The 18,657-nt window shown below is 34.5% G+C and overlaps 1 protein-coding gene across 1 annotated transcript; it reads right to left on the reverse strand.

The window, feature by feature from the left end:
• Positions 1–1,110: 1,110 nt before the first annotated feature.
• On the reverse strand, positions 1,111–5,922 carry LOC142543140 (E3 ubiquitin-protein ligase RSL1-like). Its single transcript, XM_075650199.1, has 3 exons — positions 5,293–5,922; positions 2,940–3,691; positions 1,111–1,438 (listed from the first exon to the last, which is right to left on the reverse strand). The coding sequence occupies exons 1-3, from the start codon at positions 5,869–5,871 to the stop codon at positions 1,324–1,326; spliced, it is 1,446 nt and encodes a 481-aa protein (XP_075506314.1). The 5' UTR covers positions 5,872–5,922; the 3' UTR covers positions 1,111–1,323.
• Positions 5,923–18,657: the final 12,735 nt, after the last annotated feature.

Here is an 18,657-nt window from a genome sequence, read left to right on the forward strand (position 1 = left end):
AAAAATCAAACATTATTTTATTTTATTTCCTTATAGATTAGTTTTCTTGAGAGTTCTGCTTTGAGGGGTGTAACCTTTTACTCGACAAAAAATTATTTATTCTGACACTTAATTTTTGCAAAGTATTATTATATATTCAAATACACGAGTAAGAGTTTTATATTGAAATTAATTTAATGGTTGAGTTGTATAGATGTTGGTGATTCAAATCTTTTAATCAAATTTTATAGTTGTGTCCTTCACTCAGCAAAGATAATTGTTGCAGCTCAAATTAAACATTGTGACTCACTCCCACTAAACCAGCACTCTAGTTTCTTACGAGATATAGATAATTGCAAAGTGGGCTTGACAATTAGCTCGCAAAGCTCGGAAGATCTTTTACGTACAAAGCATCTCGACTAGTGTAATTAACCGCCAATGTCAATTTGAGTTAGGAAGCCCGCATCTCTACCACTGCGAAAACAGCTAAAGGAGCACATATCGATTATGCAACTATTTTCACCAAATGGAATGCAGCAAGGCTCTACTTTCTAGGAGCTAAACGAGCCCACTATTCCTGAAGCACATGCAGGTACTTCAGGAATATAGTGTCAAAAAATATATCTTTTTCAAAATAAGACTTCTCGACTATAAATTGAGTAAAAGAACTTTTTTAAAAGTCACCACTGCCGAGGGGAGGTTTTTGGCGAACCTCTATTCTACTACCTGTTTATTTAGAATAAGGAAAATTATAACACACAAAAGGGAGAATAAATCAAATGAAGGCATATCCTTTCCATTTAACAAAGAGCTTTTAATACGATGACATAACATTCCGAACATAAGGAGATGAACCCATCAACTATCAAGAGCCAAATTAGCTAGATCATGTATTTTTGTCATGAAAAATGTGAGTACGATGACTAAACTTCCCCTGCTGTTGGGGCTCATATGGTGTTTAAGTCCGTCTCGGGGTGCAAAGCACCAAACCGATCCACACACCAACCTCACAAACCCCACTATTGGCTACATGCACTCCCTTTAACTGCTGCTTCAAAGATTCATAAAATGAATTCAATTCAAATCCATAGTAACAAATGTACTAAAATATTATATATGAGACTTTCCGCAACCAAATAAAAGATTTCATAATTAATATTTCCGTTGTTTGGCAGATAATGAGACCAACATTTTGGAGCAAACAGTGTAAAAGATGGGTTAACAGGTGAAATTAGATATATCATAAGTTTTTAACTGTGCAAAAATAAAACCATCATCGAAACCCAAAAACCTACTCGAAGAATCCTGCAAAGAACTAGGTTCCATTGACGAACCACAACATCCTCATCTGTTGTGCTCTTCACGTATGATATTACGTTCATCCCAGATTGGACACGTGCAAGTTGGTTTCTTGTGTCTCCATTCTGCTCCACACGTATAGCAAAACTCATATCCACATCTGGGAAAGACATTTTTTATGAGTTTCAGACTTTACGCGTTGACACAAACTTTTAAGGCGACAAAATGTTCAAGACTTGAACAGGATAGGAATCAATGAAGGTATACAAAAATGAAAATAAAATAAATCATGGTAAACCTAAAACATACATAGATTTCTCATGGATATTAATTGGTATACCCCAGTTAGTTTGAGGATAAATGAGGTGAAGGCATAAAACTTCTGTTAACATGAACACAGATTGAATAGATGGGTATCATCGTATAAAAATGACAATCAAAGATAACAAAAAAATTCTGAGCAGCAACACATGGAATTTAATGAAGCAAACACCAAATCACACTGAAATTCGATTTCTTGAAATTCACAACTTTCTTTTTATTTTTATTTTTTAAAAAAGAGAAGATACCAAAATAAGACCCAAGGTGGTAGTCAAAGGAAAAAATTTCCTGACCTCTTTCCTTATTACTGTTAAAAAGTATTTGATGATCCTGAAAAACTAAAAAGAATGCCGAACAGATAGAGGGGTAAGTTGCTGAGCTTTGAACCAAAAGATAAATAAAAAATAAAAAATGAAACGAGAAGTGGATAATGATGTATCGGGATTGAGGTTTCCTTTGTTAGTCTTGTATTTCTTCCATTTATGCCTTTTTGGAACAGAGGCTTAGGACAAAAGTGGATGAAATAATTTAATCTTCACATCAACATCACAAAATATTCATGAATTGTGTCGGAGAGCAAAGATTTTTCAATAACGGGGTAAAAATGATTCGGTTATTGGTTATAGAAGCCATATTTAAATATTCCTTAGGAGATAAGAATTCACTGTTCAGTGCTTATAATCCTTGATCTCCGAAGAAAATTTCAACGTGAATGCCAAAAACTAATTAGACAATGGAGGGAGATTTTTATAGTCTGAATAAAATGGTCTATAAGGATGTCCTGATGCTGAAATAGCCTCTCCAAAAGTCCTATGCAAGTTTTCCTATGTGGTACAATGCAAACTAAAATATCACTAATATCAAACAATAAAAATAACAAATACTACATTACTACAGAAAAATATTAAATACTAAAGTCTTTTCAAGTAGAAAATTAATAAGAAAATAAATTATTTCATTTAAAAGTATACCACTTGTTTTGATTACAACACACGTTCAGTTCGATATAACTCAATACATAGATAACTTAGGAAGAGATTAATAAGATGTCAAAAAAGTATAAAATGTCATGCCTAACATTTCTTTGTTTGGACTGAAACTACATGGTTACTAAAATACAGGACTCCGTATTGGAATTTAAGAATATGACTAGGAAAAAAAAGAAGAAACAAAAAACAAGAACAAGGGATAGAGCTACTTATGACTATATCAATGAGATGCAGACTGCAATATATCTAGCTAACTGATACATACCAAAAGGAAAAACTATCCTATAAATTTAATCATTCTAGAATACTAACAAGTTAGACATTACAAATAACAATGCAAATGTAAACTACCTGCAATAAATGTGGTAGCAACCTTCAGCCAGTGAGACCATGTGACTGCATTTAGGACATTGACGCCAGAGCTTCTTGGAAGCCAAAGATTTTAGTTTCTGGTCTTCTCTAGAAGCAGACGGATTTTTAATTTGATAAGCATGACAAGTCATATCTCTGTGCCAGGGGACTTTGCAGTTGATGCAAAATTTGCCACTGCATTTCGGACACATTGCAGCCGTCAAATGCTTTGAAGATCCTTGTAAAGCGGTCTTAGATAACAAAGTAGAACACTTAGGATAAGGACAATAAATCTTTTCATCTGCAGGAATGCGAGCTTCTTTCATTCGTTCACTCATTATATCAAATAATTTAGGAGTCAAAAACTTTTTGCAGCTGTCTAGTTTTAGCTCAGACCCACAACTCTCAGAAGGGCACTTGGGAGGCATTCCGTGTAGTAACTTAACTTCAACATGTTTTGACATACACGAAAAGCAGTAGCGATGAAGGCAATCAGTAATTTGGAAAATTTGATTCATGCAAGTAACTTCCAAACAAATTGCACAGGTCTCAGTCGTAGTCTTCCCTTTGCTATTGCTTGCAGTTCGATTGACCTGAGAAAACATAGCTTTCCTTGCAAGTTCAAATGCGAACTTCAAGTCCTTTTGTGACACAAGAGATGAGTGGAAGTGATTAAATTTTCTGAGAAGAAGATCCATTTGATCAACTAAAGCAGTAACATTTGCCTGCTTCGGAACTTTTTTCCCAGTGATCTGCATTTGAAAGATCAAATCAACACTCAGCTCAACAAGCAGCTAGGTGGTGCATCTGATTAAACATCTTCAGTGAAATATGAAGCAACTGAATGCTTCCTAATGTTGGCTACCGGACTTTATTAACTAATTCAATGTTACTCATTCGTGGCTTGTTTCGTCCAATGTCCAATTCATCATACACGAACATACTCACTGTTCATTAATAACTGTTCGGCTATTTTGTTATAGATGATGTCATAGTTGTCAAAGGCGAGCGCCTCTCGCCTTAGCGCCACCAGGCGAGGACTCTGCGCCTGTGACCCTAGGCACAGCGCTTCATTAAGGCGAGCCCAGGCGCTTGCCTGGACTAGCCTTGGAAGTAAGCGCGCCTGAGTGAATTTTTTTTAATTACTTGTTTAAAACAAAAAGCTCAAACCCAAACCATAGTAACCCAACACCCCAATACCAGAATCAGAAGAAGAGAACTCTGAACATGATAACGAGGGGAGAACTACATCTAAAACAAACAAAAAATATTGATTTCACATCTTTTGGATGAAGATGAATAAATTGTTGTTGATCAAGAAAATAACGAAGACCAAAAAGAATACAAGTCTGAAAGTTTTGGGAAGTCTAATAATTCGATGGAAGAATGTGAATTTGATTTGGATTATTGAAGAATTTTAATGATGTTACTAATTACTATAAACTTATTAATTATTTCATATTTAATATATTTATTCTAAGATAAAAATATTTTTAAAAAATTAAAAAATGTGCGCCTTGCTTCGGTAACGCCTCAAGCTCCATGGCCCTTGTGCGCCTCGTGCCCTTGACAACTATGGATGATGTACATGGTTGTGGCTACATTTCATTACTTAGATATTTAAATTTTAACACTGGCAAAAAGCACCTTTTCTATCCTATCCATTATGTCGGTAGAGGTGGCACAGAACTTAAGGCATATAATTGGCATTTGAGATCCAAAACAATAACACCATATCTAAAAGCATAGAATTCTCAATGAATGAGTAAGATAAGATTCATGGAATTATGTGAAAAGTCAATTTATCCTTAGCTAAGTTCTGCACAAACTCCTTTCAATAGGTAGCTAACAGTCACTTGTCATTATCTTTAGAGGAAATTTATCCAAGATAAGCCTCTTGTAAGGAGCAGGCAAAAAAGTCAAACTCTTCTACTCCAAGTTTCTACTCATAGTAGAACTCAACCTTTCAGTAAACCAAACTAACTCACCCGCAACAAAAATATTCACGACTGAAAATATGTTAAGAATTTCATGTTTCATTTCTTTAAAATTACGAGTTTATCCGAAAGAGATATCACATAACTTGGCTTAAACCAAAAAAATTATTCACCAAATAAAAGAAAACTAAAAAGTAAACCATGAAAACTTATGAAAGTATTAAGAATCTCTATCCAAAATCCAACTGCGATGCCGAATACCTGTTCAAGATATACTCATTGGACTCGTTCAAACTAGTTGACTACCGATTCAAGAAACACTTCAAATTTCGGAGTTAAATGCATAGATAGAAACAAGAAAACGAATAGTTCAAACAACCGCGCGAAAATTTTGCAGTGCTGCCGCAATACTCACAGTATTGATGTAGCAGAGTATTATCATAGACAAGTTCAATCTTTTTCAATCCCAGCAATATGGCAGCATCGAGCCCTTCAATCAAAGATTTTACTTCGACAAGCTCTTCGTTCCCTTGGTGCTCGTAACTGCTCAAACCCTTACTCACCTCAAACACCAAAACACCGTTACAATCACATATCGCCACGCCAATTCCAGCCGCCATTGGCTCAACCAAACCCTTGACATGGACCACATAATCAATTTTCGACGAGGAGCCCTCGCCGTACGGTATGTTGAAATTATCTCCAGTTTTATTCCACTCCACCTCCGGAATTTTTGTAACCTGGGAAGCAACAGCTCGATCGTGGACTTGACGTCCGAGATCGAGCCTCATCCTTTTCGCGGCCGCTTCCGTTGCGTACTGATCGAGGAGGTCCAGTTCATACTTGGAGAGATTGTCGTTTTGGAGGAGTTGTGATAATTCGGCACCAAAAATGACGTCGTCGGCGGCGGAGGACGCAGCGCCGCCGTCGATTAAGGAGGCGGTGAGGGCCTCTTCGACCTGGAGGTTGAAAGCGATATCGGCGTCTTTTGCCATTCCAAGTGTTAAAATTTTTTTAGTCAAGTGCAAATATCATTGAATCCAATAAAAAAATTTGGAAAAATTCTCAAAACTAAACACCAGTTTTATCTTTATTCTCTTTATTATAAAAATTATGTTTAATCATGTCAAAAATATCCTTGGTTCTTTTACTAGATTATGTTATATCAAAATCCAGTAAAATTATTTCAAACATATAATATCATTATTAATGTGTAATTAAATATTTGAAGAAAAGATTTTCTAGAAAATTATGGATCGGAACATATGTTCGAGACTAAATATATATATGACTTATTCCAATATTTTGTAATGTTTACTAGAAGAGCTAACCAAGATTAAATATCAAGAGCAAATAGGAACATATCGAAGTTTTATGGTAAACTTATGATTCAAAATAATATGTTCCTAAAAATAGTACCAGATTTCTCTAAAATATCCGGAGATATTAGAAAAAATTCAAAAGAAGATACAAAACTAAGACAATCAGATATACTATATACCACGTAAGATTGAGAAAATCCTTGAAAAACAAAAAAAAAATTCTTTAAACATTAAATTATATTCAAACAAGAATCCAAACTTTAGAATAACAACTACATTCTAGTAAAAAGATCTCCGAAATAAGGTTATCACTATCCTTTCATATTGAACCTTTATTACACCAAAAAAAAAATGCTAAGAAAATGTGAAACGTCCCTTACCTCTTACTTTAAATAAATAATGCTATAATTTTTTATTTTTTATTTTTTTGCATAAAGATTGAACCATTCCGAAACATAAACCCGTATTTAAAAAAAAATTCGATAAAAATATTTTTCCTTTCCTTTTATTTATAAAATATCATCTCCTCCAAAAATTGTAAAATAAGCATTTTTGAAAAAATCGTTCAACTGTTGCGTTTATTGTAAAAATATCATAAATTCACCATAATTATTTTAAAAATCATTTAACATGTATTATGACCCCTTGGGACGTTTTCAGGACATTCGAACTACCTGAGACGTAAAATGACCATTTTTCTACTGGCCCCGAACTTCCCGTTGTGACTTTTTTACGTTTCTTGATTCGAATCTATTCCGAACCATCATAAAACCTTATTTTTTACTTCTACTAATCTTCTTAAGTGCAAAATAGCGTCATTCGATTTATTCAACTTAGTCGTTAAACCGTAATTTCGTTTTGTAACTAGATTTAACTCAAAACTTAATAACTTTTTCTCAAACTCGAACCACGACTTACTAGACCCTAGTCCACCCTCACGGTCCAACCTCTTCCCTCAGCCCTAATCATACCGCATGATTTCCCCATGATTTGCGTCGTGGCCCAACTTTATCTCGAGCCACCTTCGACTAGCCCCTAGCTAGACCAACTCCAGCCCCTTAGACATCCTCTTAGGACCCTACAGAACCGCTCACACACCAGCTCCTGTGCACATCCCACCAAGCACCGTCTTCCTCCCTTGCTTTCCCCAAAACCGAACCCAACACATGCAATACAACCTAATCAAAGCTCGACGCTTTCCCCTCTCGTTCCACCCCTTTTCTAACTTACATGGGACTCCCTTTAAGACTTATAAACATCATCTCCCTTCCACTTAATGGTAGCGAATCCCTAGGAATCATAACACGACTTAAACGTACATTTAAAACTTCGAAACTTTAAAATAAATTATTCAAAACATTAATAAAACTTGATCATCATTTTTCTTCATTCATAAGATCATAAAACATGCATAATATGGTTTGAATGATACAAAAAGAAAGGTTTAGAATGTGGATTTGCGTTTAAACCGCACGAAGTACGATTATCGGTGCAGTGGAACGTCGATGATGAATGGATGACGATTTCTTTCCTTTTTTCTCGACAAAAACCCACCTAAGGATGCAAGAGAGTCGAGTGATCGTTGCTGAAAGGAAGAATAAGGAATAAAATTGAAGAACGGGAGAGGAAAAAAATTCGAAACTCCCTTGGAAAAGCTCCCAAGTTTCAGCTGTTTCCTCACTTTCAATTTACGTAAAAACATTTGTGTGTTTTGTGTGTGTATGTGTAGGGCTAGGGTTTAGGTTTTAATTATTTTTTTTATAAAGAAAACTTTCCAAATATTTAATTAATGAGCATAATTAACCATGGTCTTTAATTAATTAATTAGGTCCATTAATATTAATAAAATTACTAGCCTCGATTTAAAAGATTTAAAAAACATATATTTCCAAAAAAATACCTTGTAAAATACATAATTTTCTTGCTCCCACTAATTAATTTAAATTTGATCTTAAAATGCTAAAATTCTTAAATTATTTTAAAAAAATATTTTTTTAACTAAAAATAAAATTTGAACTTTTAAATGTTTAATATCTTAATCGTCTTCAGTCCTCCGTCTCTTGCCGACCATCGATATTCGTCTGAAAATTTTAAATGAAATCAAGCAAAATTACACAATTAATCATTTAATCACTAAAAATATATCATTAATGCATCCAAAATCATTTAATTAAAATATTTTAGAAATTTAATACTTTTCATGCATGCAGTTTACGTAACCAGATTTTTGGACGTTACAACTCCTCCTCCTTTAAATAAAATTTCGTCTTCGAAATTAAGACTCACAAAAAAACTCTGGATATTGATCCCTCAAATCATTCTCGATCTCCAAAGTAGCTTCTTCCTTCGAGTGATTCAGTCACTTGATTTTAACCATCTTTATTACCTGGTTCTGTAGCTTTCTCTCTTGTCTGCTCAAAATTTGAGTAGATCTCTCATCATAAGATAGGTTCGGTGTAAGTTGCAATGGCACAAAATCCAGTACATGTAAAGGATTTGACATGTATTTGCAGAGCATAAATACGTGGAAAACATTGTGAACTCCAATGAGATTAGGTGGCAACGCTACTCGATAAGCTAATGCTCCCACTCTGTCTAAGATCTCGAATGGTCCAATGAATTTTAGACTAAGCTAGCCTTTCTTGCCAAATCTCATATCACCCTTCATAATTGCTATTTTCACAAACACATGGTCTCCGACTACAAACTCAAGATCCCTTCTTCTTTTGTCGACATAGCTTTTCTGTCAACTCTGTGAAGTCTTCATCCTGTCCCGGATTCTGAATACTAAATTTTTTGTATGCTGAGCAATTTCTGGTCCTATCAAAGCTTTCTCTCCTACCTCATCCCAATGAATAGGCGATATGCATTTTCTCCCATAAAGTGCCTCATATGAAGCCATTCCTATAGACGACTGAAAATTGTTGTTATAGTTGAACTCACTAGAGGTAGCTTCGGCTTCCAACTTCCTTGGAAAATTGATCACACATGCTCGGAGTAAGTCCTCTAAAATATATATCATCCTCTCTGACTGACCATCTGTCTGAGGGAAAATTGTTGCACTGGACAGTAGCTTCATTACCATAGCAGAATGCAGGCTCTTCCAGAAAGATGAAGTAAATATCGTGTCTTTATCAAACACTATAGAAACAAGGATTCCATGTAGCCTGACTATCTCTTGAATGTACAGCTCCGCATACTACGTCATGGAGAAAGTTGTCTTTACTGGCAGAAAATGTGCTGACTTAGTGAGACAGTCAACTATCACCCAAATCGCGTTGAAGCCCTTTATCGTTTTCGGTGAGCCCACGACAAAATCCATGGTAATATTTTTCTACTTCCATTTAGGAATAGGAAGTGGTCTAAGCATCCCTGTCGGTATCTGATGTTCTGCCTTTAATTGCTGAAAACAAATACAAAACGTATGATGTCTAGTTTCATATCCGGCCACCAATACAGTAACTACAAGTCCTTATGCATCTTTGTGTTCCTTGATGTATAGAATATGGTGTATTATATAAGGGAATCCACACTAGGAATCCAAAGTGAGCCTTTGTATTTGACAATACCATCCTCAGCTGAATATAACATCCGACCCTTAGATTCATCTCGCTGTCTCCATTTCTGTAACTGCTTATATGTGCCTTGCCCGGCTAAAATTCAATCTCTCAAAGTATATTGCAATGTCAAAGTAGTTAGTTTAAGAGCCTCCCACTTAGTATACATCTCAATATTGAACCTCTGAATCTCTGTCTGAAGAGGTTTCTGTACAGATAGTTGGGCTAAGATTGTGGTTTTTCTGCTCAAAGCATCTGCAACTACGTTAGCTTTCACGGGATGGTAGCTGATATCACAGTCGTAATCCTTCACAAGCTCTAACCATCTTCTATGTCTCATATTCAGCTCATTCTGGGTGAAGAAATATTTGACACTCTTGTGATCAGTAAAGATTTTTCTCTTCTCGCCATACAAGTAATGTCTCCAAATCTTTAGAGCAAAACAACTGCTTCTAGCTCGTGTCACGATTTGGATAGTTCTTCTCATGCACTTTCAATTTTCTAGATGCATATGCAATAACTCTATCATGCTGCATAAGAACTGCACCCAAACCTAGTTTCGAAGAATCTTTATGCAACACATGCTCTCCTTGTTCTGATGGCATAGCTAAAACTGATGTCATAGTAAGAGCTTGCTTCAACCGATCAATGCTATCCTGAAAATCAACTCCCCATATGAACTTGGCATTCTTCTTCGACAGAGCTGTCAAGGGAATTACAATGGAAGAAAAGCCCTTGATGAATTTGCGATAATATCCGGCTAAGTCTAAGAAACTGCGTATCTCGGTTGCAATTCTTGGCACTGACCATTCCTTGAATACCTCGACTTTAGTTGGATCGATCTCCACTCCATTACTCGAGATATTGTGGCCCACGAACGCCATTTTTTCCAACCAAAATTCGCACTTGTTGAAATTTGCATACAATTTTCAATCCTGCAGTGTTTGTAATGTTATTTTTAGGTGCTGACTATGCTCATCTCTTGAAACGACCCTGAACGTCTACTGTTTTTTTTAAATCTTGCCAACGGCCGAAGCATGTACATACGCCCATACGTATAAAAATTCGAAACAAGCTATTAAAATAAATTTAACTACCTAATAAATTGTTGCAGTTAAAGTCATAAAAATGAACCACCCTATGCGTCTACTGTGTGAAAACAAAAGCATCAAGTAAGACGCTAAAATCTGTCAAATCATAAACACATTGAAATGATGAATCATTTATGAGTGATGTTTAAACATATCCTCAAAGATCATATTTGCGGAAAATAATGCAAGGTCCTCGAGTTCTCGTGCACCACAGCTCCGCCAGATCAGTCATCTGCACTTTCTATCTCCTCAAACTCATGCTCACCTGCATCGATCACACCTAGTGAGTCTAAAGTGAAACATCTGCTCATTTTAAAATTCTACTGAACATTTTTTTTAAAATGCCATGGCTGATGATAAACATAAAAAATTATACATTAATTAAATATTTTATAAATTAAATTTATAGTTTCTGTTTTATTAAATGTTTAAATATTATATGTTTTATAATAAATTGTGTAAAATATAATTTGTTGTGTAATTATAAGATTTTACTTTTTTTACAGGTTCGATAAAACAAGAATAACATTGTCGTTGTAAATGGGATTAAGATGATTCTTGGACCTGTAGAAAGTTGATATTAATATCTACAATATTGGTGGCAAGCATGAGATAAAAATTCTCTCACAATTGGGATAAAATTAAGCCACAAATAAAGTTATTTTCACACTCTTTTCGAAAGTTGAGTCAGTTTAGTGACAAACTGAAACTCGAAATCTTATCAGTCGATATCAATCAGTTAAAAATAAAGTGCAGAAATAAACTGACTATTAGATAGAATAAAACTGAAATGAGAAAAACACGAGATTTTACAAATGTTCGGAGATTTCAATCACTCCTACGTCACCCCTTCTATCACAATGATAGGATATCCACTAAAAGACTTTGATCGATACAAACACTTGTACAGACCCATTTTAGTTTGGACTTAACAATGCCAAAACTGAAACTCTTAGTTTACAAAACGTTTCACAGTACTCAACTGGATTTAGCACAACTGATCTCTTTGAAAGATTGAATATACAACAAAATGATTTGTGCTAGTAAGCTCGAGAAGTAGCCTAGAATATTACAAATAAATCTGATAAGTGTGAGCTTCTAATTCTTTTGATATGATCGAGAATTTCAGCAGAGTAACAGCAAGATTGATAGAATAGTAACTCGTTGACTGTTGGGGGTTGTTTTCAACTGCTCTTCTCTGCTATTTATAGGCTTCTCTTCAATGGTAATAATCAATGTAATTGAATCTTTATATCCGTTGTTTGCCACGTCAATATTCTTCTGACATTAGTACACTACAGCTTTGCGGCGTTCCCACTATTTGTTGCAGTTTGCTTGTATTGTTGTTGGTTGAAAGTCCTTCTCGTTAACTGATGACATGTACAGCTGAAGGATTAGCTGATAAGCAATTCCTGATAAGATCACAACTGAATGTAGCAACTGATCAGTTTCTAACTGATCAGTCAGTTGTCTGCGTAAGATCAGTTTAGCTGGTTCAGTTGCCTTTATAAATCTGCACATTAATCTTCAGTTAGGCAACTGTCAGTTTGATTATTTGTTCAGTTACTTTCAAACTTCTTGATCAGTTAATCCAATCGATTTAAGCAATTGGTTTGTCAAACAATCGAAATTTAGTTTCCAACAATTTTCTCCTTTTTGGTGTTTGACAAAACTTGAAATACAAGAACTGATCAACTGAACTCACAAAAATAATCTTCGAATTCTTTATTGATAAAATAATCCTTTCAATGTACAGATTCGTACAAAGAATGAAAGAAAGAAATAATCTTCAAGAAACATTAAAATAATCTTCTATTTCTTCTTGATGATCTTCGAAGATTTTTATGGTTGATCCTTTCCTCCTTGTTCTTGTTCTTCCCCCTTTTTGTCAAACTCATTAACCTTTTTCGATAAAGTCCGCACATCTGAGTTGAGATTTGACACTGCATTTAACAAAATATCTTGCAGTAAATCCATTCTTTTAGACATAGAGCTTTCCAGAAAGTCAAGGCGTCTTGTAACGAAAGCTTGAGTCTAGAAATGAGCTTCAGCTGACATTCTGTCTTTCCGAAGTTCGTCATTTCAAGGAATAAGGCAGTGACGTCCTTTTGAATTTGCTGCAATTTTCCCATGGTATTGTCCTCTATAGAATCAAACCTCATAATGTGCAAGAATTGAGTTGACTTGATATCTAAAGTAGAAGACACTACAGCGAAAAGATTGGTCTGGATCGCCTGATTTTTTTCGAACAAGGATTCAGTTGTTATCGAGATGCCAGGAGACATGGCTTCAGAAGTTTCTGGTTCCTGTTCTCTGTTCTGTTCATCGAAGATGATCAGTGCCCTGTCAGTTGTATCTGTTTCAAGGGTCATCATTTCCGAATCATGTTCTGGTAAGGCTTCATGTTGAAGCTGTTGAGGAGAGGAAAGATTTGGATCAACAGATGTAACTGTTGGCTCTCTTGTATGAGAATCAGTTGGTTGAGAAGCTAGTTCTTCAGTTGGTTGAACAACTGAAATATTAACTGGTTCTTCAGCTGGCACTCCTTCAGTTTGTGCCGAGTCCAGCTGAGCCTTGTCAGTTTCTTCAAAAACTGCATGTTCATTCATGTCAGCTGACTGAACTTGCTCTTCTGATTGAGAGAAAGTCTGTACAGTTGGTTATTCTGTCTGTTCGACTGGTTCTTCAATTCCAAAAATTTCCTCAACTGCTCTTGTTGATTGCAGCTGAATGTCAATGGCAACTGATTTTATCTTCTGTCTGTTCGACTGGTTCTTCAATTATAGTTTATTTTTATTGATTTTGTGTGTTTTTCTTTCTTTTTCTTTTGCATGAGCACTTGGTCACGTACACTTAGTGGTCGACTCATTCGAAATAACCCTTTATTCTCACAAAACATGGCGGAAGAATCCATCCAAGAAAATAAAGATGCAATTCAATCTCAACATGATCATGATAGATGAAAAACACTTAGCGATCACATGAATCCTACACGTACTACTGCACTTTCATGTCTAGTTTTTCCCCCCTGATGCATCTCATTTCAATTTTAAGCCTGGTATTATCAAACTTTTATCCAAATTTCATGGCTTAGATTCTGAAAATCCATACATACATTTACGAGAGTTTGAAGAAGTGTGCAACACATATAATGATCTAAATTGTAGCGTAGATGAACACCATTCGACTTAATCTTTTTCCTTTTTCTTTAAAAGTTAAAGCTAAAACTTGACTACAAAATCTTAGATCAGGATCCATTCGAACTTGGGATGAATTGCAACAACAATTTTTGAAAAAGTTTTTTTCATCTCATAGAACATATTCTTTCAAAATGCAAATCATCACTTTCGCTCAAAAACAAGGAGAAACTTTTTATCAATGTTGGGATAGAAGTAAAGAATTTTTTAATCTTTGTCGACATCATGGTTTTAAAATTTGGAGAGTTGTTTCTCAAATTTATGAGGCTTAACATCTAAAGATAGGCAAATGGTTGAATTTATGTGTAATGGAACATTTGAAGATAAAGATCCAAACGAGACAAGTGAGTATCTCGATTCATTAACTTAAATCATTAGCTGAAAATGCTCAAAATTGGGACACTATAGGTACAATCGAACCATCAAACAAGATTCCATCTCCCACATCTGGTAGAGGTATGTACACCCTCAAGGATGAGCACGATCTCCAAGCCAAATTTACCTTTTGGCAAGAAAAGTTAAGCCACTTGAATTGAAAAAGAGTGGTCAATTAAAATCTGTTCAAGAAATTGCATGTCACATCTGTGATACAAGAGATCATCTTACCAAAGATTGTCCCACTTTGCCCTCTTTTAAAGAATGTCTCCATGAAATTTTGAATCATTTTCTCAAAGTTACAATCTTGGTTGGCGAAATCATCCAAATTTTAGTTGGAGGAATGCTAATGTTGCACAATTTTCACAACCACATTTCCAAAATCAACAAAATTTTCCAAATTATGCACCTTATGTTCCTCCACCTAAAAGGAATTTGGAAGATACATTGAATTCTTTCATTGCAAAGCCAGAGTCTATCAATACTCAAATTGTTCAAACCATGACAGATTTGAAAAATACTCTTTCTAAATTTTCATCTGCACTTAATGTTCATGAAAAAGGTAAATTTCCTTCACAACCACAGTCTAATCCCAAGGATCATGATTCACAATCTTGAACTTATGGAACTCAACTGATGGATCAGGTAAATCTGTTATTACCATTCACAGTGGTAAGGTTGTGGAAAAATCCATTCTTGAACCTTGTGAAGATTACGATAAATCAACTCCAAAGGATAAGGAAGTGGAATCCATAACTTGCGAAGAGGATGTTCAACAGACAGCGTCACCACCATTCCCTCATGCATTGAAAAATACAAAAAAAAAATCAAATTTGAATTATGATATATATGATATTTTTAAACAAGTAAAAGTTAATATTTCTTTATTAGATGCAATAAAGCAGGTATCATCATAAGCCAAATTTTTGAAAGATTTGTGCACTGTGAAAAAAAAATTGAATGTGAAAAAGAAACCATTTTTAGCCGAACAAGTAAGTGCAATCATTCAAAATAATAATATTTTGAAATAAAAAAAGACCTTGATTGTCCTACTATTTCATGTATTATTGGAGAACGAAATATTTAAAAAGTCTAGTTTGATCTTGGAGCTAGTGTGAATTTATTTTCATATTCAGTTTATCAAGAACTCAATCTAGGCGAGTTAAAACCTACTTTGGTAACACTTTTACTTGCCGATAGATCTGTTAAAGTGTCAAGAGGTATGGTAGAAGACTTGTTGGTCCAAGTTGATAACTTTGTATATCCAGTCGATTTCATAGTTTTAGATACACAACCTATCGAAGCTTGTAATACTATTCATGTAATTTTGGGTCGTCTATTTTTAGCAACTTCTAATGCTCTAATAAATTGCAGGAATGGAATAATGAAGTTGTCATTTGGTAACATGACCTTGGACTGGTAATTTCTTCCAAACTAGCAAGTGATCATGAAGGTAAATTAGTTGATATGCTTAAAAGACATAAAAATGCAATTGATTGGACACTAAAAGATCTCAAGGGCATTAATCAACTAATTTGCACTCACAAAATTCACTTAGAAGCAAATGCTAACGTAGAGCCCAAAATCGGTACACATAAAACTCATTCATTTATTTAAATTGTTAAATTATTTATTTACTTTTAAAATTAGCGATTCATGATTTATGAATTTGCATTATTTTAAATTATTTATTTTTATGTGATGCACATTAAATTGTTTTCTCGAATTTCATGTTTCAAGCGATTATTCGATGTGGGATCGGGGAAATGAGATCGTCGACGATTTGGGCGATTTGTTAAACGTGGTATTTTATTTCAAGTCATGAAAGTGTCATTTTAAATGGTTTATTAAGTTTTTAAGAATTTTAAAGCCTAATTTATTTATTAGGTGATTTTTAAGATTTTAAACCGTAATATTTTCAAATATATTTCTAATAAATATATTTAAATTAATTTTAATAAGTGTAAATTATAATTATAAATATTTAATTATCTATCAAATTATTTTAAGAATATTTATAATTATTTTAAGAAAAAACAATAATATTGTAATTATTACTAAAACTTTATTTAACATTAACATTCAAAATATTATTGTTATTTTAATTATTAAAGTAAATGCATATTTACAATTTTATTTCTAATAAATATATTTAAATTAATTTTAATAAATGTAAATTATAATTATAAATATTTAATTATCTATCCAATTATTTTAAGAATATATATTTAATTAGTATTTGGGGCATTTTGGTCATTAAAATAAAATTTACAAAATTAATCCATCATTTTAAAATCATACCAAACACCATGTTATTTATCCCGCCATACTATTAATCCATATATCTCATTTTTTAATCACTCTAATTATTAATCATTTACTTATCATATCACACGTACCAAACGGAGTCTTAAAGTTTAACACATGTGTATTTTATTTCAAATTTAAGAATGCTATTATTCTAGTTGAGGATTTTAAACTTTTAAATTTTATCACTTGTGTATTCTATTTTAAATTAAGGGATTTTAGTATAGTTAGAAGGAGTTAGTATTTTAATTAGCTTGTTAATTATTAATTAAGCAAATTTTATTCCCTTAATTTAATTAAAAAAATGCACGCAAACACTAAAACACACGCGCACACATACACGGCACACAACACACACATACACATCTCATTTCATTTCAGTTTGTTTTTGAATGAAAGCTTCTTTCAGAAGCCTCATCTCCTTGCAAAATTTCTGAAGAATTCTGCTCATTTTCGAGCAAGAAAATCGTACATCGTCATCTCCCAGTCATCCCCCATGATCCACCGCGTCGGTAGTCGTCATCTTCGAGCGTTTAGATGCAAAGACATGCATATTCTTTCATTTTTGCATCGATCTTGTCGTAATAAGAATTTTGATGCGTATTGTATGTGAAATCCATGTATACATTTTATGCGATTAAAATAATTTTATTAGGCATTTTATCATTTCCCTATATTTGCATGCAGTTGGATACAGTTTCTCATTTTTGGGCCTTACAATTCCTCCTCCCCTAATTAGAGATTTCATACTCAAAATTTAAAACTCACCGTATAATTTCGTGTAGCGACTCCTCATCTCAATCTCAATCTCCTAAGTATCTTCCTCCTCTGAATGATTTAGCCAGTTGACTTTGACCATTTGAATAACTTTGTTCCGAAGTCTTCTTTCATGTCTATCTAGAATTTGAGTAGGCTTTTCTACATATGACATACTCGGTGTCAACTGCAGAGGCTCATAATTCAGCACATGTGAAGGATTTGACATGTATGTCCGCAACATCGAGATATGAAACACATTATGTACTCCAGCCACATTCGGTGGCAATGCAACTCTATAAGTTAGTGTTCCAACTCTCTCAAGAATCTCAAATGGTCCTATTAACCTAGGACTGAGTTTGCACTTCTTGCCAAATCTCACTACACCCTTCATAGGTGCAACTTTCACAAATATATGATCTCCCACTGCACACTCTAGATCTTTGTGGCGCTTATCCGCATAACATTTCTGACGGCTTTGAGCAGTCTTCATCATATCCCGGATCTTGACTACTAGCTCTGCAATATGTCTAACAATATATGTACCCAACCCTGCTCTATCTCCTACCTTGTCCCAGTAAATAGGTGATCGACACTTTCTTCCATAAAATGCCTTGTATGGAGTCATACCTATAGATGCTTGATATCTGTTGTTGTATGTGAACTATACTAGAGGTAATTTTGGGTCCCAGCTTCCCTGGAAATCAATCACACAAGCTCGGAGTAAATCTTCCAGAATCTGAATCACTCGCTCAGACTGACCGTCGGTCTGAGAATGAAAAGATGCAGACTCTTCCAAAAAAAGACGTAAACCTCTGGTCTATGTCTGAAAATATAGACACTATGATTCTATGCAATCTAACTATCTCCCTGATGAACAGCTTTGTGTACTGAGTCATGGTGAAAGTCTTTTTAATAAGCAGAAAATACGCCGACTTCGTAAGCCGATCAACTATCACCCAAATGGCGTTAAATCCTCCAACCGCCCTCGGTAGTCCTACCACAAAATCCATAGTGACATTCTCACATTTCCACTCGGGGATAAAGAGAGGCTTAAGCTTCCCTGCATGCCTCTGATGTTCTGCCTTAACCTACTGGCATGTCAAACACTCAGACCCAAAACGAAAATATCTTGTTTCATGCCTGACCACCAATATAAGGACTGCAAATCCTTGT

This window comes from Primulina tabacum, chromosome 4 (assembly GCF_025594145.1).
Source record: "Primulina tabacum isolate GXHZ01 chromosome 4, ASM2559414v2, whole genome shotgun sequence".
NCBI classification, from domain to species: Eukaryota; Viridiplantae; Streptophyta; class Magnoliopsida; order Lamiales; family Gesneriaceae; genus Primulina; species Primulina tabacum.